The sequence below is a fragment of the Oryctolagus cuniculus genome, chromosome 2 (genome assembly GCF_051225735.1).
Source record: "Oryctolagus cuniculus isolate XC-2025 breed Fujian yellow rabbit chromosome 2, ASM5122573v1, whole genome shotgun sequence".
Taxonomy (NCBI): domain Eukaryota; kingdom Metazoa; phylum Chordata; class Mammalia; order Lagomorpha; family Leporidae; genus Oryctolagus; species Oryctolagus cuniculus.
Window position 1 is genome coordinate 92247460 of NC_142868.1, and position 25299 is coordinate 92272758.

General features: G+C 38.6%; 1 protein-coding gene across 1 annotated transcript in view; it reads left to right on the forward strand.

The window, feature by feature from the left end:
* Positions 1 to 25299, forward strand: part of LOC138843052 (disintegrin and metalloproteinase domain-containing protein 32-like) — a 144992-nt gene that overhangs the window by 88166 nt on the left and 31527 nt on the right. Inside the window, exons 13-16 of the mRNA XM_070068586.2 lie at positions 7910 to 8002; positions 9628 to 9826; positions 22398 to 22503; positions 24450 to 24633. Coding sequence (XP_069924687.1) covers positions 7910 to 8002; positions 9628 to 9826; positions 22398 to 22503; positions 24450 to 24633 — 582 coding nt within the window. The remainder of the gene's footprint in view (positions 1 to 7909; positions 8003 to 9627; positions 9827 to 22397; positions 22504 to 24449; positions 24634 to 25299) is intronic.

The following is a 25299-nucleotide window of genomic DNA, read 5'->3' on the forward strand; positions in this document are numbered from 1 at the left end:
AAGATTCTGGAATTTCTATTCTGTTCCTTTTGTCCAATGATAAATATATATATATATATATATACATATATATATGTGTGTGTGTATATATGTGTATATATACATATATGTGTATATATACATACCTACATATATACATACATATTATATATTTTTATATATATGTATGTATATATATTTGCCAGCATGAGGCTGTGTTGTATATAATTGCCTTGTAGTATTTCTTGAAATCTGGTATTTTGACGCCTCTGGTATTGTTTTTGGTTTGTAAGATTGCTTTAGTTATCTGGGGTCTCTTGAGTAGCCATGTGAATTCTTGTATTATTTCTTTCTGGATCTGAGAAGAATTTCATTGGTATTTTTTTTAACTTTTATTTAGTCATTGGTATTTTGATTGGGATTGCATTTAACCTGTAAATTACTTTCAGTAGTATGGACATTTTGATGATATTAATTCTTCCAATCCATGAACATAGAAGACTTTCCATTTTTGTGTGTCTCCAATTTCTTTCTTTAATGTTTTATAATTTTAATTGTAGAGATCTTTCACTCCCTTGGTTAAATGTATTTTAAAGTATTTAGTTTTTCTCTTGCTATTGTGAATGGGATTGCTTAGAAGTTCTTTCTCAGCAATATCACTATCTACCTATCAAGTATGATTGATTTTGTGCATTATATTTATATACTGCCACTTTACCAAACACTTTCATGAGCAGAGCCTTTTGATTCCCCTCGCATAGAATCATGTCATCTACAAATAGGGATTATTTGATTTCCTCCTTTCCAATTTGTATTCCTCTGGTTTGTTTTTCTTGTGTAATGGCTCTGGTTAAAACTTTGAGTACTATATTGAATGGCAGATGTGTTAGTGGACATCTTTATCTGTTTCTGGATCTTACTAGAAATGCTTCTAGCTTTTCCCCATTTGATAAGATTCTGGCTGAGGATTTGTCACACTCGCATTGATTGTATTCAGGAATGTTTCTTCTACCTGTACACAATTTGCTTAAGGTTTTTGTTATGAACAGATGTTGTATTTTATCAAATGCTTTCTTTACATAATCATATGGTTTTTATTCATCAATGTGTTGATGTGATATATCTCAGTAATTGATTTGTGAATGTTGAACCATCCCAGCATACCAGCAATAAATCCCATTTGGACCATGTGAATGATCTTTCTGATGTGTTGTTGTATTCAATTAGCTAGTATTTTGTTGAGGATTTCTTTGTCTGTGTTCATTAGGGATATTGGTCTATAGTTCTCTTTCTCTGTTGTATCTTTTTCTGGTTTTGAAATTAAGATGAGGCTAGTCTATTAGAGCTTGGAAGGGGTACCTCCCTTTCAATTACTTCAAATACTTTGAAAATAATTTAAATTAGTTCTTCCTTAAAAGTGTAGTGGAGGCAGTTCCAGACTTGTGATATAGCTGTTAAGGCCATTACCTGCAGTGCCGACATTCCATATGGGCACTGGTTCGAGTCCCAGTTGGTCCACTCCTGATCCTTCTCTCTGCTGTGTTCTGGGAAAGCAGTAGAAGGTGGCCAAAGTCCCTGGGCCCCTGGACCCACATTAAAGACCTGGAAGAAACTCTGGGCTCCTGGATTTGGATTGGCCCAGCTCTGGCTGTTATGGCCATTTGGAGAGTGAACCAGCAGATGGAAGACCTATCTCTATGTCTCTCCCTCTCTCTCTCTCTCTCTCTCTCTCTCTCTCTCTGCCTCTGCCTCTCTGTAACTCTGCCTTTCAAATAATAAATAAATAAATAAATCTTAAAAAAAAAGTCTAGTGGAGGGGCTGGCACTGTGGCATAATGGGAAAAGCTGCCGCCTGTACTGGTGATATCCCATAATAATGCTGGTTCGAGTCCCAGCTGCTCCACTTCTGATACAGCTCTCTGCTATGGACTGGGAGAGCAGTAGAAGATGGCCCAAATACTTGGACCCCTGCACCCATGTGGGAAGCCTGAAGAAACTCCATGCTACTGGCTTCAGATTGGCCCCATCTCCAGCCATTTCAGCCATTTGAGGAGTGAACCAGCGAATGGAAAGCCTCTCTCTCTCACTCTCTCTATCTCCTGCTACTGCCTCTGCAACTCTGCCTTTTAAGTAAATAAATAAATCTTTTAAAAAAGTGTAGTAGAGTTAAACAGTGAAGCCATCCAGGCCTTGGCTTTTCTTAGTTGGGAAGGTCTTTATTTCTGATTCATTCTTTGTTTTAGTTATTTGTCTGTTTAGGTTTTCTATGTCTCCATCATTCAATTTTGGTACATTGTATATGTCCAGGAATCTATCCATTTCTTCCAGGTTTCCCAATTTGTTGGCATATAGCTATGTGTAGTAGCTCCTAATGATTTTTTTTCTATCTGTCTTATCTGTTGTTACACTCCTTTTTAACCTCTGACTTTATTGATTTTTTATAACAATCTTATCTGTTATTACAACTCCTTTTTAACTTTTGATTTTATTGATTTAAGTCTTTCTTTCTCTCTCTCTCTCCTTTTTTTTTTTTTTGGTTAGTTGGGCAAATAGTGTATGTTTTCAAAAAGGCAGTTACTCAGTTCATTCATCTTTTGTATTGTTTTGGGGGTTCAGTTTTCTTTATTTCTTCTCCAATTTTTATTATTTCTTTCCTCCTTCTAATTTGGGGTTTGGTTAGTTGTTTTTCTAGACCATTGAGATGTATTGATATTTGAGATGTATTGATATACTTTGATGCCTTTCAAATTTCTTGCTATAATTTCTTCAATTACTATAAACTTCCCTGTTAGCACTGCTTTTGCTGTATTCCATATATTTTTTATTTGACAGGTAGAGTTAGACAGTGAGAGAGAGAGACAGAGAGAAATGTCTTCCTTCCATTGGTTCACCCCCCAAATGGCCGCTATGGCCGATGCTGCACTGATCTGAAGCCAGGAACCAGTTGCTTCCTCCTGGTCTCCCATGCAGGTGCAGGAGCCCAAGCACCTGGGCCATCCTCCACTGCCTTCCTGAGTCACAGCAGAGAGCTGGACTGGAAGAGGAACCACTGGGACCAGAACCTGGCGCCCATATGGGATGCCAGTGCTGCAGGCGGAGGATTAACTGAGTGACCCATGGCGCCGGCCCCATGTATTCCATATATTTTGTTATGTTTTATTGTCCTCTTCATTTGTTTCTAGGAAATTTTTGAGTTCCCTTTTGATATCTTTTGTTCCTTCAGGAGCATGCTGTACATTCTACATATTTGCATATTTTCTAGAGATTCTTGAGTTGGCAGGTTCTAACTTCTTTCTATTTCTGTCAGAAGAGATGCCTGATATAATTTCCTTTTTTCTTAAATTTTCTGAGATATGCCTTATGGCCTAGCATATGGTTTTTCCTAGAAAAATTTGAATGCATTGATTAAATTAATGTTTATTCTGCAACTGTGGGATGAAAGGCTCTTAGATATCAGTAGGTCTATTTGTTTCATAATAATAATTATCTCTTGTTTCTTTGTTGGTTTTCTGTCTAGTTGATCTTGTTCATTGATGAAAGTGGAGGTTGAAGTCCCCCATTATTATTGTATTGGAGTCTATGTTTCCATTTAGATCCATTAACATTTATTTTGATTAACCTGGTGCTCTGGCATTGGGTGCATATGCATTTATTTTAGTCACAACTTCCTGTTGAACTGATCCCCGTAATCGTTACTTAATGCCCTTCTTTGTATCCATAATAGTTTTTTGTTAAAGTCTATTTTGTCTGATATTAGGATGGATACATCTTCTTGTTTTGCATTATAATAATATGTGATATCTTTTTCCATCCATTCACTTAGTTTGTTTCTTTTTGATGAGGTCTGTTTCTTGTTGGCAGGAAAGTGATGGGTCTTTTTTTGTAATCCATTCAGCCAGTCTGTATCATTTTATTGGAGAATTTAGAGCATTTACATTCAACATTACTATGGATAAGTAACCACTGGCCTTACCATTATTCCATAAATATTCCTATTATTTGCTTTGGATAATTGTTGTACTTTTACTGGGAGATTTTCTGCCTTCGCATTCTTTCATGATGATGACTATATTTCTGGGTTTCTATGAGTAGAACAACCTTAAGCATCATTTATAAGACTGGATGAATGTTGACAGATTCTTTCAATTTCTGTTTGTTATGGAAGGTCTTTATTTTACCTTCATTCATAAATGAGAACTTTGTAGAGTACAGTAGTCTGGGTTGATAATTTTTTTTTTCCTTTTAAGAACTGGACTATGTCTTGCTGTTCTCTCCCAACCTTTAGGGTTTCTAATGTGGAATCAGCTGTGAGTCTAATTGGAGATCCTCTGAAAGTAATGTGGAATTTCTCTTATACAAATTTTTGAATGTTTTCTTTACATTTTATTATTGACTGTTTGAATATTGTGTGTTGTGGTAATGATCTCTTCTAGTCATGTCTAGTAGGATTTCTATATGCCTTGTGTACTTGTACATCCCTTTGTTTTTCCAAATTAGGGATATTTTCTGAACAAACATTCTAATCCATTCTGTCTGTCCACACCTTCAGGAACTCTTCAGATCTGTGTGCTGTGTCATTTGATAGTCTCCTTTAAATCTTGAATATTGTTTAAAGTCTTTAAAATTACCTCTCTCTTTTTGGTGTGACTGAGCTATTACCAAAGATTTGTCTTCTGGCTCAGTTGTCCTTTCTGCTGCCTCATCATGTCTATTGTTAAGTTTTCCACTGTAATTTAATTTGAGATATCGAATTTTTCATTTCTAATATTTCAGTGTGATTTCTTTCAAAATTTCAATCACATGGGAAAAGTTTTCCTCTATGTCATGTGTGGATGTCTTTAACTCACAAATCTGCTTCTCATTGTTTCTGAGTAATATTATTCTTTCAGGCAGTTCATCAAGCTCTTCATCTTTGTATTCTAATATTGAAGTGTTATCTTTCTTATTCTTTTTTCTTGAGTTTCTGCATTTAGTTTTGGCATTTGTGGAGATAGTCATGTTTTTCTCCTCTGTTAGATTTAATCTTTGAAATATGCCTCTGTTGGGGCCAGCACTATGGCATAGCAGGAAAGCCGCCGCCTGCAGTGCCAGCATCCCATATGGGCGTGGGTTCGAGTCATGGCTGTTCCACTTCCTATCCAGCTCTCTGCTGTGGCCTGGGAAAGCAATAGAAGATGGCCCAGGTCCTTGGGCCCCTGCACCCACATGGGAGACCTGGAAGATGCTCTTGATTCCTGGCTCCTGGCTCCTGGCTTCAGATCGGCACAGCTACAGCCATTGCAGCCAATTGGGTAGTGAACCAGTGGATGGAAGACCTCTCTCTCTCTCTCTCTCTCTCTCTCTCTCTCTCTCTCTGCTTCTCCTTCCCTCTCTGTGTGACTCTGACTTTCAAATAAATAAATAAATCTTACAAAAAAGAAATATTCCTCTGTGGTTTAGTGGAGTGTCCACTCTTTCAGTGAATACCCAGAATTGTGTGCTGGTTGTGACCAGGGAACTCTGGTCAGTTCAATCCATAATGCTCTCCCTCTGGTAATATCACCAGTGGCATGGGCTGCCACAGTATGCTCTCACCTCACTTTGCAAAGCTGTTGTGTCCTCCAATTCCTGGCTACAGGGATTGTGTGTTGTGTTTGCACTCATTGCTGCACATCACACCTTCATGTTGTTCTTTCTTCTGTGAACTTCTGTCCAACTCTCCCCTGGGAAAACACTTCCCTGGCTTTTCTCTGTTTTCTCATTGTCTAAACAGTATGTCTTTTTTCTATTCAGCCTTCCTGGAATCTCCAAATTTCTCTTTAAGAAGGGCTGCAACATGACCCAAGCAGCCCTGGCTTGGAGGGAAAGGACTGACACAGGCCCAGACTGGGACAACTGAGAGAGAGGAAAGGGGCCCTAGAGTAAGACATAGTCCCATTCTGAGCCCCACTGGCCATGGCTGGGGTAAGAGACCATGCAGGTACTCCCATTCCAGGAGACAGAGTTGTAAAATGGACCATTCACAGAGTTGTCTTTATATAAGGCACTCCCCACCTCTCCAGAAGCACACAGGTGGATAATTAGGTGGGCTTTGGATGGAATGAAAGTCAGGTCCTGTCTGCAAACATTAGCAGTCTGAGAATATGGTCAGTGTTTTACATAAAAGACTGGAGGCAGCTCTCAGGAATATTTGTGCCATGACCAGAGGCCTGAACAATACAATGGTAATGGGGGCTCTGCCCAATTTTCTGAGGTTATAAAGGCCTCCCACTCATGGGGGAGAGGATAAAGAAGTTTTCTCCGGTCAGAGGAGTTCTGTCAGGCTAGCCTTGGCAGTGGAGAGGGTGGGTGGGAGCTCTCCAGACTGCAGGTCCAAAGAGGAGGCCGTGTGGTCAACAGTCACTCCTCCCCATCTGGAGTCCATTCCAGTGGAGGCATACTGAGTGAGATTAAAGAAAAAATAGTAAGAAGCTGGATCCCTTGTTTTGGTAACAGTATGTCCCATCCTGGTTGAGGGGCTGCTTCCCATGGTTTGTGGCCTTGCTCCTCAAAAAAGAAAAAAAGAGAGTGTAAAACTGAAAGTGAGTTTATTTGCAATAAGCGACAAAAGCTCCCCATGCTGAGGAGAGAATCAAGAGCTGCTGGTCTCTCCATGTTATTTCATTCTCCCGCTGTCATATTTGAATCAGCACCCCATCACTGTCAGTGAGTGTGTAAGGGGTTGGTGATTGTTTAGCATTTTCCATACATGCCATATCATCCCTCTTCATCTTTTGTTGAGATTCTCCTAATGTACACTCTTTTTCCTAACCCTGTCTCAGGATCCCTTTGTCACTACATGAGTTTCTTTCTTGAATCATCTTTTCTCAGCCTGCAGAACTTTGAATAGCAATTTTTACAGTACAGATCAATAGGCAATGAATTTGATATTTATCTGAAAATATTTTCATGTAATAACATTTGAAATATGTTTCTTGTTTTTAGAATTCTATACAGGGATATATTTTTCTATTGGCTTCTTAAAGAGGACATTATAGTTGTCATGGTTTTTTATTTTTGTCTAGAAGTCTGTGGTATCCTTATTTTCTTGTGCAAAAAGTAGATTATTTTTCTGGCTATATCAAGATTTTTTCTTTTCTTTTTTCAGCAACTGACTTTGAAATGCATATATGTTCTACTTATATTTGTCCTGGTTGATATTAGAAGAATCTTGTGGATCTATAGGTTCTTAGCTTATTTCCAAATTTAGCAACAACAACAAAAAAATTAAGCCATAATTTCTTCACATACTTTCTTGCCTCCAACCCCCTAAAATACTTAGCCCTGCCCCAATTTTGAAAATCCAGTTGCACACACGTTAAACTGCTTTATACTGTCCCAGAGTTCATGAAGGTTCTTTTTTTGCCTATTATCTGCCTTTGCTTGTGTTGATATAATCATGCTTTCTTCACTTTTAAATAAGCTTTTCTGCAATGGCTAGTACATCTTTAAACCTGTGCAGTGATGACACTGTGCAGAATTCTATACTTCTTTCTTAGTCCAGCAATTCTTCATCAAAGGGACATTTTTGTTTTTTCAAGTCAATGAAATCATCACACTTTTCTTTGGAAAATACCTTCAAGTGAAAAGCTGATGACTTGGAGCTTTTTACATTTGATTCTCTTCTCTAGAGAGAATTGCCTATTAACAAATAGCTGGAAAAATCATTTTATGTCTTTTTCACAATTCCTAGTTGGATTTAAGAAGTTAAGTAGAGTATCATTTACTTCATATGACCTGAAATAAAATCTTACATTAATATTTTAACTGTTGAAAGATGTCAAAAATGTAAATGTTCACAATATTCATATCTCCTCCAAATTCATAACTAAAGCCTTGCAAATATTACTCCTACCAAACTTTATATTTTTGTAATGATATATTTTTATTTGTATATTTTATTCATTCACAGGAATGTGGACCTGACAATTGTTGCGACCCTAGGACTTGCAGACCAAAAGTAAATATACAGTGTTTTGAAGGAGAATGCTGTCTGCAATGCCGTGTAAGGATTATGGTTATTAACTTTTCTGAGAAGATAATAAATCTCGTGTAGGATATTTTAGAACACTGGATCTTAAGCTATAATTCAAAATGAATGGTTTTAAATAAAGAAAAGATAAAATATTTAGAACCACGTTTCTAAGTTTGTGAACTTCTGGCGGGTGTTGTGTCTTCTTTCTGTTATCAATATTTTCACTATCTTGATGTTATTTTTTAAGTTATGATATAGAAATATTAAAGAACTCTTGAGTACTGAAGATCTTCACTAAAATGAAAAGTTATTCATTCATCCTACCCTGTATTGATTTTCTATAAATAAAAATTACTGATTACAGTAAATATCTATAAGTATGTTTTTAAAAGACATTGACATTTAACAAAAATGTTTAATGAGTGAAACTCAAAGTACACTTTTAAAATAGCAAAAAAATTAAGCTGCGGTCCTATTATTTAAAGATGTTTTGACTGAATGATCATGATTTAGTTAGTATGGTGAACAGTTTGATTTCTTCATTTTGCTTTTCAGCCCTTTCATTATATGTGTAAGAAGTTACTCCTATGAGAATAACTCTGTGGAACTACCTACCATCGATTCTGCATTATTGACTGTCCTTGAACAGTTCTTTTCCTGATCACATGATTATATTCTTACTTCTATAATATTTTTGTGTCAATTAGAAATAATCAGGGGCCGGCGCTGTGGCACAGTGGATTAAAGCTGTGGCCTGAAGCACCGGCATCCCATATGGGTGCCGGTTCGAGACCCGGCTGCTCCACTTCCAATCCAGCTCTCTGCTATGGCCTGGGAAAGCAGTGGAGGATGGCCCAGGTCCTTGGGCCCCTTCACCCATGTGGGAGACCTGGAGGAAGCTCCTGACTCCTGGCTTCGGATCAGCACAGCTCTGGCCATTGCAGCCATCTGGGGAGTGAGCCAATAGATGGAGGACCTCTCTCTCTGTCTCTACCTCTCTCTGTAACTCTGTCTTTCAAATAAATAAAGTAAATCAAAAAAAAGAAATAATCTATTAAGAAGTATGTTTTATAGATACTCATTTAAAATTCTTTATATAATCAGATTTCATAATTATATATATATGTATATATATGAAGAGTTAATTGACTGGAAGCTACCCAGGAGTAAAAGACTAACATTATGTTTCTTGTTCTTCAAAAACCTGTATATTTCAAGAACTTCTTTAATCACCCTTCTGCTTCCCTTTGTTCATTCTATTATTTGTGTCTCACATTTGCCATATCATTTGTATTTCACAGTTACAGATTGTATTTTTAGTAGTTGAATTTATAAATTGGCTATTACAATATTTTCACCCAAAAGGAATAATTTTTTGAACCTGAAAATGATCTTTCCTCTCTTGTATTGAAGACACAAATAGAACTTTGTTTTTTATGTCACATTTCTGTTATACTTGGTTTTGTTCATTTGTCTTATCTCCTTTTAGTTGATAGCATCAATTAATTTTTAACTTATTAAAGTGATTCTACCAAAGATACTGGCAGATATTACTGAATAAATGGATTAGAATATAATAATTGACACAACTTTGAATAAAAATTATAAAACAATATTATATGTAATGCTTTATTTTTAATTTTAATTTCCATTAGATTAGGAGAGACAATCATCTCTGCAGGGCCAGTCGGAATAGGGAATGTGATATCCCTGAGTATTGTAATGGACAGACAGCAGATTGTCCACGTGACATAACAATACATAATGGACAGTTATGTAATGGTGGCAGGTTAATGTGTTATGATGGAGATTGCCCTGATCTTGATCAACGTTGTGAATCTTTATTTGGAAGAGGTAATATCCCTTGATACATCTAAGTAGTTTCCTCTGATTGACAAAAATTGTATGCTTTGGGATGAATGACTTGATGTATTGATATACATGTACGTTGTGAAACATTCACCACAATTCAGCTAATCAAAATATTCATCACATAATTACCATTTAGAAAGCTCTTAAGTTCTACCCTCAGCAAATTTAGGGTTTCTAATACAGTGTGTAACAATGTTTTCCTCAGTATCCCTCTGGCTTATTTCAAATAACATAATGCCCTACAACTTCATCCATGTATATGTTACAAATAGTAATGTATCTTTCTATACTGAGGCTGAATAGTATTCCACAGTATGTGTGTGTGTGTGTTTGCACACATGTGCATGCATGTGTGTTTATCCATATAACATGTTTTTTGTCCATTCAGCTATTGACAAAAATTTTGATTGTTTCCAAATCTTTGATGTTGTGAAAAATGAGAATGAACATGATAATTACATATCTGGTTGAAATATTAATTTCATTTCCTCTGAATGTATTCCCACTAGTAAGATTGCTGAATATTAAGGAGTTTTATTTTAATTTTTTAGGAAGCTTCTTCCTGTTTTCCTTAGCAACTGTACCAATTCATACTTTCACCAGCAGTGTAAAAGGGCTATTATTTTCCATATTCTTTTTCATACATACCAGTCTTATGTTTTTGATAATAGTAATTACAACAAATATGAGCTGATATTGTGGTTTTGTTTTGCATTTTCCTAATGAGGAATGATGTTGATCAATTTTTCATATACTTGTGAGTGATTTGTAGGCCTTTATTACAGAAATTTCTGTTCAGTCCTTTCCCCATTTTAAAACAAGATTTTATTCATATTTTGATGAAATTAACTATCAGATCACTGTTTTGAAAATTTCTCCTATTCTATAAGTTGGTGTTTCATTTTTTGTCTCCTTTTTTGTGGGTGAGCTTTTTAGGACACTCCACTGTTCCTACCCTTACAAATGCACGTACATTCCCAGCCCCTCCCCACAATCATAACAATATCCTACGGAGGAAAATAGCCTAGTGAGACCTCCAGGAGCCATTTAAGAGACTACAACAGAGTGGAACAAAATAGAGAAAAACAACTCAGATGGATTTGTTCAGTAGAACAGCGTGTGTAAGGTGTCTGGGGATGGTTAGGAACAAAGCATAAGGGAAGATGCTATCACTGTCATCCACTCACCAGGTGCCACTGTGATCTCCACTGTGATCTTTTATGTAGTCAGATCTACATAAAACAGTGAAATGTGTTGCTACTGCAATAATCAAAGGTCATTTCCCCCAATGCCCTGGAGAGGGAACCAGCTATACCCCAGCACTACCCCAAGAGCAGTCACTGTTGTGTTCCTCTGAGGCTGGAATTGCCAACCCAAGTATGCATCTTTTATCACACAGCCATAACTGTTCCACCCACACTGGCATTCAAGATCCCAGCTATGCAACCAGTCCATTGCTGGCCAGTGTTTCAGATTCTGACTCTGAGGCTGCAATGCATACCTCTCAAACCCCAAAGCTACTGTAGCTAAGACCTAATTCTACTCTGGAGTTTACAGATTCTCTGACTTATTTGAGCAACAGATACCAGATTTGCAGACATTCTTTTTTTTGTTTATAATTTTTTGGTTGTATGGGAATTTTTATTTTTTTTTTATTTTCTTTTAACTTTTATTTAATGAATATAAATTTCCAAAGTACAGCTTTTGGATTACAATGGCTCCCCACCACCACCACATAACTTCCCTCCCACCTGCAACGCTCCCCTTTCCCTCTCCCTCCCCCCTTCCATTCACATCAATATTCATTTTCAATTCTCTTTATATACAGAAGATCAGTTTAGCATATATTAAGTAAAGATTTCAACAGTTTGCACCCACATAGAAACACAAAGTGAACAATATTGTTTGAGTACTAGTTATAGCATTAAATCACAATGTACAGCACATTAAGGACAAAGATCCTACATGAGGAGTAAGTGCACAGTGACTCCTGTTGTTGACTTAACAAATTGACACTCTTGTTTATGGCCTCAGTAATCACCCTAGGCTCTTGTCATGAGTCACCAAGGCTATGGAAGCCTTTTGAATTCGCCGACTCTGATCATATTTAGACAAGGTCATAGTCGAAGTGGAAGTTCTCTCTTCCCTTCAGAGAAAGGTACCTCCTTCTTTGATGACCTGTTCTTTTCACTGGGATCTCACTCACAGAGATCTTTCATGTAGGTTTTTTTGTTTGTTTGTTTGTTTGTTTTTCGCCAGAGTGTTTTGGCTTTCCATGCCTGAAATACTCTCATGGGCTTTTCAGCCAGATCCGCGTGCCTTAAGGGCTGATTCTGAGGCCAGAGAGCTGTTCAGGACATCTGCCATTCTATGGGTCTGCTGTGTATCTCGCTTCCAATATTGTATTGTTCTCTCCTTTTTTTATTCTATCAGCTAGTATTTGCAGACACTAGTCTTGTTTATGTGCTCCCTTTGGCTCTTAGTCCTATCAGTATGATCAATTGTGAACAGAAATTGATCACTGGGACTAGTGAGATGGCATTGGTATATGCCACCTTGATGGGATTGAATTGGAATCCCCTGGTATGTTCCTAACTCTACCGTTTGAGGTAAGTCAGCTTGAGCATGTCCCGAATTGCACATCTCTTCCCTCTCTTACTCCCACTCTTATATTTAACAGAAATCACTTTTCAGTTAAGTTTCAACACTTGAGAATAACTGTGTATTGATTACAGTATTCAACCAAAAGTATTAAGTAGAACAAACAAACAAACAAAATACTAAGAGGGATAACGTATTAAGTTGTTCATCAACAGTCAGGGCAAGGGCTAAACAAGTCACTGTTTCTCATAGTGTTCATTTAACTTTAACAGATTTCCTTTTTGGTGCTAAGTTAGTCGTCACCTATCAGGGAGAACATATGGTATTTGTCCCTTTGGGACTGGCTTATTTCACTCAGCATAATGCTTTCCAGATTCCTAACAGGGATCACTTTTCAGTTAAAATTTAAACACCTAAGAATAATTGTGTGTTTATTACAGAGTTCAACCAATGGTACTAGAACAAAAGAATACTAAAATGGATAAAGTATTACATTGTACATCAACAGTCAGGACAAGAGCTGATCAACTCACTGTTTCTCATAGTGTCCATTTCAGTTCAACAAGTTTCCCCTTTGGCGATCAGTTAGTTGTCGCCCATCAGGGAGAACATATGATATTTGTCCTTTGGGACTGGCTTAATTCACTCAGCATGATGTTTTCCAAATTCCTCCATCTTGTTGCAAATGACCGGATTTCGTTGTTTTTGACTGCTGTATAGTATTCTATAGAGTACATGTCCCATAATTTCTTTATCCAGTCTACTGTTGATGGGCATTTGGGTTGGTTCCAGGTCTTAGCTATTTTGAATTGAGCTGCAATAAACATTAAGGTGCAGACAGCTTGTTTGTTTGCTGATTTAATTTCCTTTGGGTAAATTCCAAGGAGTGGGATGGCTGGGTTTTATGATGGGATTATATTCAGGTTTCTGAGGAATCTCCAGACTGACTTCCATAGTGGCTTTACCAGTTTGCATTCCCACCAACAGTGGGTTAGTGTCCCTTTTTCCCCACATCCTCTCCAGCATCTATTGTTGGTAGATTTCTGAATGTGAGCCATTCTAACCAGGGTGAGTTGAAACCTCATTGTGAGTCCAGGGCAGTGTGTGTTGCTTATGACTTGCAGGGAAGGAAGTAATGAGATATGGTTCCAAGTCTTGAGTCAAAGTATCCCTGCTTCTAAAATGCTGGGAAGAGGATGTGCCCTGCTATGCTAAACCTGTCCTGGTCAGTGACTGCTCATGTTGAAATTATGGGACCACTGTTATCACTGGATCTGGCTGGGTTTGTTAGGCCATGGTCCTTTTTGATTCCATGGTGGAATGTCTGCGGGGTTCAGAGAAGGGGATGTGCAGGCATTTCTGTCCCCATGGACATTCTGACCATGCTTCCTTTGTAAAGATAGTATCACATTGCTGCAGTCTGTGCTTTGCGGAATGTGGGAGACAACGATTTTATTTCCTCCTCTGACCCAAAGCTACATCTTGTACTCTAGGTAACTCCTCTTGTTAACTAGTCTTTTGAAGTTTTTCCTTAGATATGCATAACTTATTATCCAAAGAGAAACAAGACAATCACCATGCAAACTTTCTGGCACTTTTCTCTAGCTAGCTCCCTTCTCTAGCCACTTCAGCCTGTTAAGACTGCCATGCTGTAATTCTTCCTGCACTGGAATACAGGTAGAAAGTCAGGATAATTTTAGTTCTAACCCTTTGTTTTCCTTCTTTTAAATATCAGGGTCTCATGCTGCCTAATTTCTAATGTCTGAAATTGTTACTTCAAACACTTCATTTATCTATTTGCTTATCACTATCAAAAAATTGTAGAACCTATTACTCTGTCATGGATGGATATATAAATCTAACATTAATTTCGTAAGAATATTTTTGTTGATACTGTATTATGTTGACTTTTTTACCATTTTAGCCTATTGAAGATATATAATGGAATCATCTATGAAATAGTAATCTATGAAGTTGGCATTCTGTGGCTAGTGTCTGCTTTATCCTAATTGCACAGTTACAAAATCCCAAGTTGTCTCTGTTAACTGTTATAACTCACTTTAATAACTTATACTTTCCATTTCTGTAACTGTGAACTCGTTTATCTGAAAAATGATTCTGGAAAGCAATATGAATTCATTGGTGTGCCTCTTTGTCCACATACAAGTTAACAGAAGATTATGGTGATATAGGTTGGGCCACTAACAACCCAAACCTTCCAAGAATGAAGATGTAAACCACTCAACAGGGTAGATAATTTATGTTAACCAATGAAGATAAGAGAAATATGTAAGGGAAAGTCTACTAGAGATGTAACAAATGTCAGTTAATAATTCTTATTCAAGAATTCTCTATAGGAATGAGGATTATAGCACTTGTATTTATTATTTATATGTACATTAACTGTTTTTTTCTTTTCCTCTTTCTCTGTTTCTTTGTATGAAGAGTGTACATGAAGCTTTACCTTTACAATTTAGGTGTTAGGTTTCTCAGTGTCTAAATAGGAACAAATTGACTAGAAGTATTGGTAACACAGCCAGTCTTTGGTAAAATGACTTATAGCTCCTTTTGTTTCCCTTGTTTTAGGAGAGAGTGAGCATTTAAAGTAGAATTTTCAGTTGCCTAGATTTCTGTCAACCATTTATTATTTGTTCTTTGGTCTCTCCATCGTCTTTGCATTTGTGTGTGTGTGTGTGTGTGTGTGTGTCTGTGGAATGGATTTTCCTCAGATATCTTGTGATTACTGTTTGCCTATTTACATTTAATAATACAGACTTAATGACTGATTATGAAGTCAGTTGATATGAGTTTTCTCTACCATTTCAATATGTTAATTTTTGCAATAGGCCTCACCTCTCAATGAAAGAGGAAACAGTTCTGATTATATGCGTGGGGTTTATTGACCAGCTGGCTCACTTTAGAGTGGGAAGGAAGGAAGTATCAGGTAGGCCAAAGTCTTCAGAACTTTCTTCTTGGGCTCTAGTCCACAACACTGCACACTTCTCTATGCATTTACCTTCTTGACACTAGTTTTCCACTTTAAGGCTTGGGATTCATGCTTTCATTCTCTTTATTCATGAAGGAACTGAAATAGAGGGAAGTTTTTGTATACACTGTCTCTCCACTAATTATTTACGCTGATCGCTGCCTTCCTGTGTATGCCAACTGTTTCAGATAACTTTCAGTGAACAGAATGATTCCAACTCCTGTTGAAGCATTTTCCTATGAATGTACATACATGCATACATACATACATGGATTCCTCACCTCTTAATTTAGTCATCATTATCTTTTCTTTTAGCTTGAGTTTTAGGTGTGTTAAAATACTTGGTAGCCTATACCTACTTGTATTCACAGTGATATTTTAAATTTGCTCTGTTTTGCTTCTCTATTTAACTTAATTCAGATTTTCTAAATAGAGGATAAGGAAATAAGTGTGCTTGGCTTTAGCTATTTATAGAGCTTCCTAGTCCATTTCTTAATATTCATGATAATGTGACATTAAAACAAAAAATCCCAACCATGAGTTATTTTCTGAGCTGCAGTATGCAGGAGTTGGGTCATCTAATTAATATGTGGCCTCAGCTACAAGACTCGTATTTCTATTTCTGGTGTAGTGGATGTGTCACTGTCTTTTCCTCTAGAATGTTTATTTTCATGTGATTTATTCATTGATACGGTAAGTATAAGGAACTGATGACTTCCTGAAGTTGTCCATTTACATGAGATAAAGTGAAGTATTTTAGAATTCAAAGATATGGTGTTTTGGTGGTGTTTCATAAAGATGAGACCATATTTGTGGGGAGCAACTCGGACTAGTCCAAGTTACTCAAATTAAGACTTATTCTATGCATCTGCTCTCCCACAATATGGCGCTGGGAGAGGAGTAAACAGCTTCTACGCAGCTGTCTCTCGCCAACTTGAGTGACCTGCAGGAGCTGATCCTGCTCCTGATTGGAGGAGAGCAGCATACTCAGCGTGTGGGTAGCAGAGTTGGGATTGGTGGAAGAGGACTATAAAGGAGGAGAGAGACAACATGCACCAGGAACATCTATCCGAATAACACCTGAGCAGCCCCCGAGAGAGCCGGCCGGCGGTGTGCCGCTCCCCCGCGGAAGTGGGGAAAGTGGCAGGGGGAACCGCCCTTCCATGGAGGTGGAAGGGTCGGTAGCCAACCCGGGAAGAACCAGCAGCAAACCCGGGAAGGGCCGAGCAGACAAAAGAACAGCGCAGGGTCCTGTGTCATTCCTCCATGAAGACGGGGAGCGACATAATGGTGCCGTGACTCGGATAGGAAACCTAGGAGGGAAGAAGGGGGAAGAAGTGGGAAAATATCAGAGAGAGAGACTAGGTAAGAGCCTAGGGAAAAGCCGGACGGAAGAAGTGCCGGAAGAAGTTAGGATTGAAAGCGAAAGTGAAAGCTGGAGGAAACATAGACTTGGATGCAGACTATGGCGAGGAAGCTAGGAGATTGAAAGCGAAAGTGAAACCTAGAAGAAACTTAGACTCGGATACGGACTGTGGGGAGAAGCCAGGAGAAATGAGAGGGGAATATTGTTGGAAGAAAAGTTAGGAAACATACCAGGTAGAGAAAAATGTTAGGGAAAATGAAGCTGCGGGGGCAGGCTGAGGCGGAGACGTAAGCTAGCTTGGGATTTGTCAAGTCAGCCCGGGGAACAAAAGGCGAAAAGCTAAAACCAGAGGCGGAGACGCGTAAGCTAGGTTGGAATCCATCAGATTAGCCCGGGGAGCAAAAGACGGGAAGCCAAACCAAAGCAGAGACGTGAGCTAGGTTGAATTCGCCAGGTTAGCCCGGGGAACTTAGACTGAATACCAGTGGCGGAAACGTGAGCTAGGCTGTGTGACTCGCGGAAGCCGCCGCGTGCAGAGAGAGCACGTGGGGCATGAACGGGGAGAGCGCAGGAGGCGCAAGTAGAGAGAGAACGCAGGGCTGGCGCTAAGGCCCTGGTGCGGGCGCAAAGGGCACGGAGACCACGGAGCGCGCGAAGCTGGGAAGCCACGCAGAGCCGGGAAGCCGCCGCGGGGCGAGGCGCTGAGAAGCAGCCTCAGGGCGGGCGCCGGGAAGCCGCAGGGATAAGAGAAATAGAAGTATAGAAGTAAAATGAGAGAAATAGGAATGCTGGCAGATAGAAGTAAAATAGGAGAGATAGGAATGCCTGGAGATAGAGAAATAGAGAAAAATAAGGCCTCCCCACAACATGGCAATGAGAGAGCTTGGATTCGGTCTGCCTGATTAGGTGATAAGCACCAGCAGGCAGCTCGACCAGAGTATGAGCTGCAGGTCACTGAAGATAGGCACGAATCAACATCAATAAGTCTCCCCACAAGACGGCAATGAGAAGGCTTGGATTCGGTTTGCCTGATTGCTAGGGCTTGTAAGCACCTGCAGGCAGTTCTAGCAGAGCAGAGCATGCGCTGCAGGGCACCGAACACAGGCACGCATCAGCGCCTAAAAACCTCCTCACAACATGGCGAAGAGAGGACCCGGATTCGGTTTGCCTGATTGATAGGGCTTGTAAGAACCTGTGGGCAACTCCAGCAAGCAGAGCAGAGTGTGTGCCGCGGGGCACCGAAGACAGGCGCGTATCAACGCCAAAAATAAAAAGAAAGGGGGAACTGTGGGGAGCAACTCGGACTAGTCCAAGTTACTCAAATTAAGACTTATTCTATGCATCTGCTCTCCCACAATATGGCGCTGGGAGAGGAGTAAACAGCTTCTACGCAGCTGTCTCTCGCCAACTTGAGTGACCTGCAGGAGCTGATCCTGCTCCTGATTGGAGGAGAGCAGCGTACTCGGCGTGTGGGTAGCAGGGTTGGGATTGGTGGAAGAGGACTATAAAGGAGGAGAGAGACAACATGCACCAGGAACATCTATCCGAATAACACCTGAGCAGCCCCCGAGAGAGCCGGCCGGCGGTGTGCCGCTCCCCCGCGGAAGTGGGGAAAGTGGCAGGGGGAACCGCCCTTCCACGGAGGTGGAAGGGTCGGTAGCCAACCTGGGAAGAACCAGCAGCAAACCCGGGGAGGGCCGAGCAGACAAAAGAACAGCGCAGGGTCCTGTGTCATTCCTCCACGAAGACGGGGAGCGACAATATTTGATAGGTGGTGTCAATAATTAGGTAATGGAAAATACAAGTATTCAGGCTAGCTCTCCAGGTAAGCTCAAAGTGAGTGATCTTATGAATGGTAATGGTTTGATTCTAAAATATCTGTAGCATTGTCTGCACTAACAGATGATTCATTGAATTCAATATCTCAAATTTCTCACTACTTAAGAAGTAAATCAATAGGTGGAGCTGGCTCTGTGGGCTCCCATTGTTTCACTGAACACTGCTTCAGTGTGGAGCTCCTTGTGGATCAACCTGGTTTTCCTGTTAGTTGTAAATTGTGACATTTTGGTGTAGTATATTGCATATTGTATATGTTCCTAAACTATTTTCCTTTACTACAGTGACATCTTCTTTATTTGAGATTGACTAAATTTTTTATACTCAGGAACACAACAAATACAATAGTTCAAATGAGATAGAAATCTATTTCCTAATCACATAACATTCCTGAGCTAATCAGATGGTCAGAGATAACTTGACATTCTTGTTCAAGAACCTATTGTCTGTTTGTTCTTCAATTGCCTATTATCTTTCATAGGGGGTTTCTATTTATCAGCCAATTTAATGGAGTAGAGGAAATGAAAGCGTAACCATCTTCCGTTTGAAGCTGAATATTTGCCTAATAAAACTGCTCATATTCTGCTGACCACAACTTAGTCACGTGAACATGCCAGTTGAAAGGGAATTTCATTTTTTTTCTTTAGTGCTATATCCATGTGTCTTGCTAATAACAGTAGAGATGTGTTACTAAAAAGATGAAAAGATGAATGGATACTGGGGGACTATTACCAGTTTCCCCACTATCTTTACTCTCTCTCTAACTCAGCATTATTCAAAGTTCAGTTTATGGTAGCAAGAAACCCTTTCTAGTAGCCATGTGTCTCAGAGTACCAAGGTCTATTTTGAGAAGGAAAAGGACATTATGATCATGACATCATACATTGCTTTATAGATGATAAGAAGCAATATTTTACAGAAAGCTTCTAGTATCATCTTTTTTCTGTAGGCCTCAGAATGTTATACTTAGTATAATATTCTAAGAATTGCCCTTCTATCCACATGGTTAATGTGAGAATGATCATGTTAAGTGCAGTGTACTCTTATATGCCCTATTCCTATTGGCTAGCCTATGGTGGTTACTTAGTCAGGCTTGTTTCAGTTGTACTACTATTCATATTTTCTGTAGTTAATAAATCTTAGGACAAACATCTTGTTCACATTAAAGGAGTTTGAGAGGTTTGGAGTCTCTTGTGGGGGATTTTTGGGAAGGTGAACAAGAGAGTATTCCATCTAAGGACTTGAAACTACCATATATTTATAACACTGTAGAGTTTTTAGCAGCTATGCTTTGATCACATCAAAATTAGTTCCTGAATAGAATACAAAGTAGAGAGATAAACTTCTACATGTACTGCTTTCAAGGCCAAAGTAATACATGATATTTTATTTGATGTGCCTCTTTTTATTTATATAATTTTGGTGGATGTTCTAGAATTGGTAGAAAGTATAGATTCTCTATCATTTCAGTTTGTCTTATTGTGGTAATCTGTTACATTTTCGAGATTGAAAAGGGTTGTATAGTTCAAAGGTTTCCAGATCCTTTAAGAAAAGTTATGCTTACTTATATTAAATTTCTTTGATGAATTATTATGGAACCATTAGAATATTTCTACTTGCACCTTTATTTATTTTATGGAAAATTCAAATTGGCTCTACTGCCAGGTCATTGAAACTTTTCAATAAAATTGATTGAAACATTTAATATAGAAATTCTAAAGAGATTTAGCAGAGTTGACTGAAAAATTAGAATTTATTTCAAATATTAATCTTCAAAAAATTGTATTGCCTTCAACATAAAAATATCATCCATGGGGTCAGCACGGTGGCACAGTAGGTTAATCCTCCACTTGTGGTGCTGGTATCGCATATGGGCACTGGTTCGAGTCCCGGCTGTTCCTCTCCCAATCCAGCTCTCTGCTATGGCCTGGGAAAGCAATAGAAGATGGCCAAAGTCCTTGGGCACCTGCACCCACATGGGAGAGCTGGAAGAAGCTCTTGGCTCCTGGCTTCAGCTCCGGCCGTTGCGGACATTTGGGGAGTGAATCAATGGACATAAGACCTTTTTCTCTGTTTCTCCCTCTCAATGTCGTTAACCCTACCTCTCAAATAAAATAGATAAAATTCTTTAAAAAATCCTGTTTAAGGCCGGCACTGCAACTCAATAGGCTAATCTTCCACCTAGCAGCGCCGGCACACTGGGTTCTAGTCCTGGTCGGGGCGCTGGATTCTGTCCCGGTTGCCCCTCTTCCAGGCCAGCTCTCTGCTGTGCCCGGGAAGGAAGTGGAGGATTGCCCAAGTGCTTGGCCCCTGCACCCCATGGAAGACCAGGAGAAGCACCTGGCTCCTGCCTTCGGATCAGCACGGTGCACCGGCTGCAGTGCACCAGCTGTGGCGGCCATTGGAGGGTGAACCAACGGCAAAAGGAAGACCTTTCTCTCTGTCTCTCTTACTATCCACTCTGCCTGTCAAAAAAAAAAAACCTGTTTAAAAAAATCATCCACATTTATTGGCTTGATTTGGGACATCAAACATTATAAGGAAGACAAATCATAGTATATGGTTACCAAAGTTGTAAATTGTTTTCAATCATTCAATAAATATATTTAATAATCTAATGGGAAGAGGCACTCTTCTTTAACTATAAATTTAGTAATGAACAACAAACAATTATTCCTAATCCTTAAATTGCAATGAAGGGTTCAGAGAAATCAATAATAAATAAAAAATGAAATAATTTCATAGCAATGTTATAAAAAGAAACAAAAAAGTCAACAATCACCGAGAAAAAAATGGCCATTCATGAAGGTGAGAGTGCTTTAGAAAAGGCATTCAGAGAAGTTTGTGGAAATGAAATTTGAAATCAAACTTGAATATTACAAAATCCAAGAAGTGGTTTGTAAAAGAGCATTTAAGGCAGAGAAATACAGCAAATGCTTTTGGTATGCTTTGAAGTGAATTATATGTGTTTAAGGATATAAATAATGGTTACAGTAAAGTAGTAAATTAGGCTGAGAAAGACACTGCTAGAAAAACTGAATTTTGGGGCCTGCATTGTAGCCCAGGAAGTTGAGCTGCCACTTGGGGTGCTGGCCACCCATACAGGCTGCTCTGGTTCTGTTCCAGTTCCCTGTCAGTACCCCTGGGAAGCAAGAGAAGATGCCCCAAGTACTTGCTAATGTCTCATTGAAGAAATCTCATTGGTTTTGTTATAGACCTGTGTTTTTATGAGTTCTCACTCAAAATTCAGGAGTATATAAAACTATACTTTTTCTTTCCTCTCTATAGCCCTTTATTGAGCTCTCTCTTACTTTATATCACTCTGCCTCCCCAGTATAAACTTTGCTTAATAATGTCAGAAAAAATAAATAAATAAAAATAATGAAGAAAGAGACAAAGGAAACATACACCAAATCAGAAATGAATCAAAAGATCAGTTGCTAGTGTTACACAGGGTAGTGAAATGATGGTAGCTCTTAATACATTATTCTGTCTTTTATGACCAAATAGAGGAAAGGAACTCTAATCTCCAGTCAGAAACTGTTGTCCAAAAGGGGAAAAGTGATTATCCTTAGTTGATCAGCACATTATATTCCTGTATTTAAATGCCACAGTGTAGTCCATAAATATGTACTATAATTGTTAATAAAAATTTATAAAGATGATATATGAGTAAATAGAGTAATATGAAAAATATATGTTTAAATATATTTTACATATATTTTAAATATATGTTTAAATATGTTTATTTCTAACTTTGGCAGGTTCAAAAAATGCTCCATTTTCCTGCTATGAAGAAATACAGTCTCAAAGAGATAGGTTTGGGAACTGCGGTCACAGCATATATGGATATGTAAGATGTCCATATAGGTATGCTATACAGTTATTAATAATGGTTTTCTTTTGTTCTATATTCTTTTATTTTCCTCTTTTAAGCATGTCATTCATTCCAGTAGTTGTGGAGAAATGCATGTGCCTGAGAGTGAATCTTAAATCATAAATCTGCAGCTTGTGATATTTTTCTTATGGTACAGACAACAACACGTCAAGATATATTATTTATAAGTGAATGATCATTAGGCTCCTGTATCCAGTCAAAAATTGAAACTGTTTATGGGCAATGGGGTCCCCAGCTGGGCTTATTCTAGCTTTTTCCCTGCATGTGTGAAAGAATTCAGGAGGAGACATTAAAGTGTGCAAGAAAGCAGGATTTATTTAAAGGGATAGTACAGAGTTGTGAGTATAGTTGTGAGTGTGGGCAACCCCTGTGCAGGAGAGGGGAAGAACTGCTGCTTCCACCAAAGTTGGGATCATCCCTTTTTAGGCTAGGGGCTGGTGCCTTAATGGGTATTTAAGTGGGGCTGAGTTTGTGTGGGGCTTCAGTACTGCTGGCTGCTGTGTCCCTCTGTATTGGGGATCTTGAATGTGTCATGGTGTTTCCACGTGGGCCGCAGCATATATGTGGTCGTCATGGCATCTCTTGGAGGATGTGGAATGAGGTTCAGTTGCACGATGGGAAATGGGTGTGCACAGTCTGCAGTCAGGTTGAATGGACAGAAGAAGGAATGGTTTGGCTGGTGCAGGCCTGTGGCACTGATGCTGCTGGCAGTCTCTCAGCTGCTTTTTGTTTACTAGCTCCCTGCCTGCCCAAATCAGCCCCAACTTTCCCTTAGGAACTTGTTTATTTGGCCTCATGAAAGTAGAATCCAAAATGAGGACTGCCTAGTGTCTATAAAATGATGTTCAATTTATCCTCTACCTGAAAAATTGCCTCTTTTAAGTTTTGAACATGAGTTTAACAGAAATTTTATTGAGAATATACTATATGCCAGATACTAGGATAAATACTAGTTAGCAAAGCATAGTTATCAAATTTTTAGATTGATAAGCATATTTGTATAGTATAGTTTTATATTCCCTTGATTTGCCTATGCTATTAGCTTGTTTTGCAGTACCATACTTACTCTTCCTGTTGAAAACTTAATAATTTTAAAGCTTTGATTCAGATGGCATCTCTTCTCTATGAATTTTTCTGTAACTGGTAGAATGTATCCTCTCTTTAAATCATTGTAGGTATTTGTTTATTTCATCTATAGCATTCTGTGGGATTTGTATGATTAATATGACACTGAGAGTTCCTGGATGGTAGTGGTAATAGCTCATACATCATTTTATTCTTCTAAAAGGGGAGATAAAATAATGGAATGAATTGATTATCTGACAAAAATATCTAATATACACAGTGAATAGAAAACTGTTACGAATGAAATTCTGACATTTACATAAAATAGATGGAACTAGAGATGACGATGCTAAATGAAATAAGCCACACCCAAAAAGCCAAATATGTTCTCTTATTTTTACTTGTGTGGATTTCATATCATTTGGTATACAGTTACAAATACTGCTTCACTGACTATCATGCACATGACAATCTGCACTTCTTTTCCCATGTGGTGACCATCGTCATGAATCTGTCACTTTGTATTATTATTATCTTTTTTAGAATAAATAGGACATATGTGTATATGTTATCTACATTTGGAGTGAATGTGGCAAAATATTAAAGGTTGTTAAATTCTAAAATTAAAAAATAAAGAGAAAATAAAAAACTATTAGGACTGAAAGATGCTTTGATGAATGGATGTATCCATTTTTTTGCTTTTTACTTTAAATGTTAGTGTTAAAACATTACCTTTTTCAATGAGTGCATTGACATAAGTGGAGAATCATTCATTTTTTTAAGCAAAGAAAGCAGTCCAAATCATTTCTAATAAATGCTCAATACACACTAATCCTCTGTATTATGTTTCCAGGAGCCTCGTATGTGGACGACTAATTTGTACCTACCCTCCTCGGAGTCTTTTCCGTCAAACCAATGGTGCTGTGATTTTTGCTAAAGTTCGAGATAAAATATGTGTGACTATAGACTACAGATTGCCTAAAAATGATCCAGATCCACTGGTCATCAAAAGCGGATCTATATGTGATGCAGGGAGGGTAAATGATTTTAAATCTATTTTTAAAAAATCTAGTTTTATTCATTGTTTTAATGTATATCTTCATTTATGTATCAAATTTTAATTCATCTCTAGTGCTATGTGACATTCAGTATTTGGAGGAGAATAAAAGCAAATGCAATGCATGGAGCCGGCACTGCAGCTCACTAGGCTAATCCTCCGCCTGCGGTGCCGGCACCCCAGGTTCTCTAGTCCTGGTCCGGCCGCCAGATTCTGTCTAGGTTGCTCCTCTTCCAGTCCAGCTCTCTGCTGTGGCCTGGGAAAGCAGTGGAGGATGGCCCAAGTGCTTGGGCCTTGCACCCGCATGGGAGACCAGGAGGAAGCACCTGGCTCCTGGCTTCGGATCGGTGCAGCGGGCAGGCTGTGGCGGTCATTTGGGGGGTGAACCAACAGAAGGAAGACCTTTCTTTCTGTCTCTCTCACTGTCTAACTCTGCCTGTCCAAAAACAAACAAGAAAAATGCAATGCATGGAGAGTCATGGGATTTTCTCAGGGAAGAATGAAGAAATCTTATTTAGTATTATACAAGTATATCTCCCTGTAACTCAGTTTATATCACTTCATATCAGACTGCCTAGAATCACATATCCATCTCTTTTAAAAAATTTTTAAAATTATTTGAAAGGCAGAATTACAGAGAGCAAGG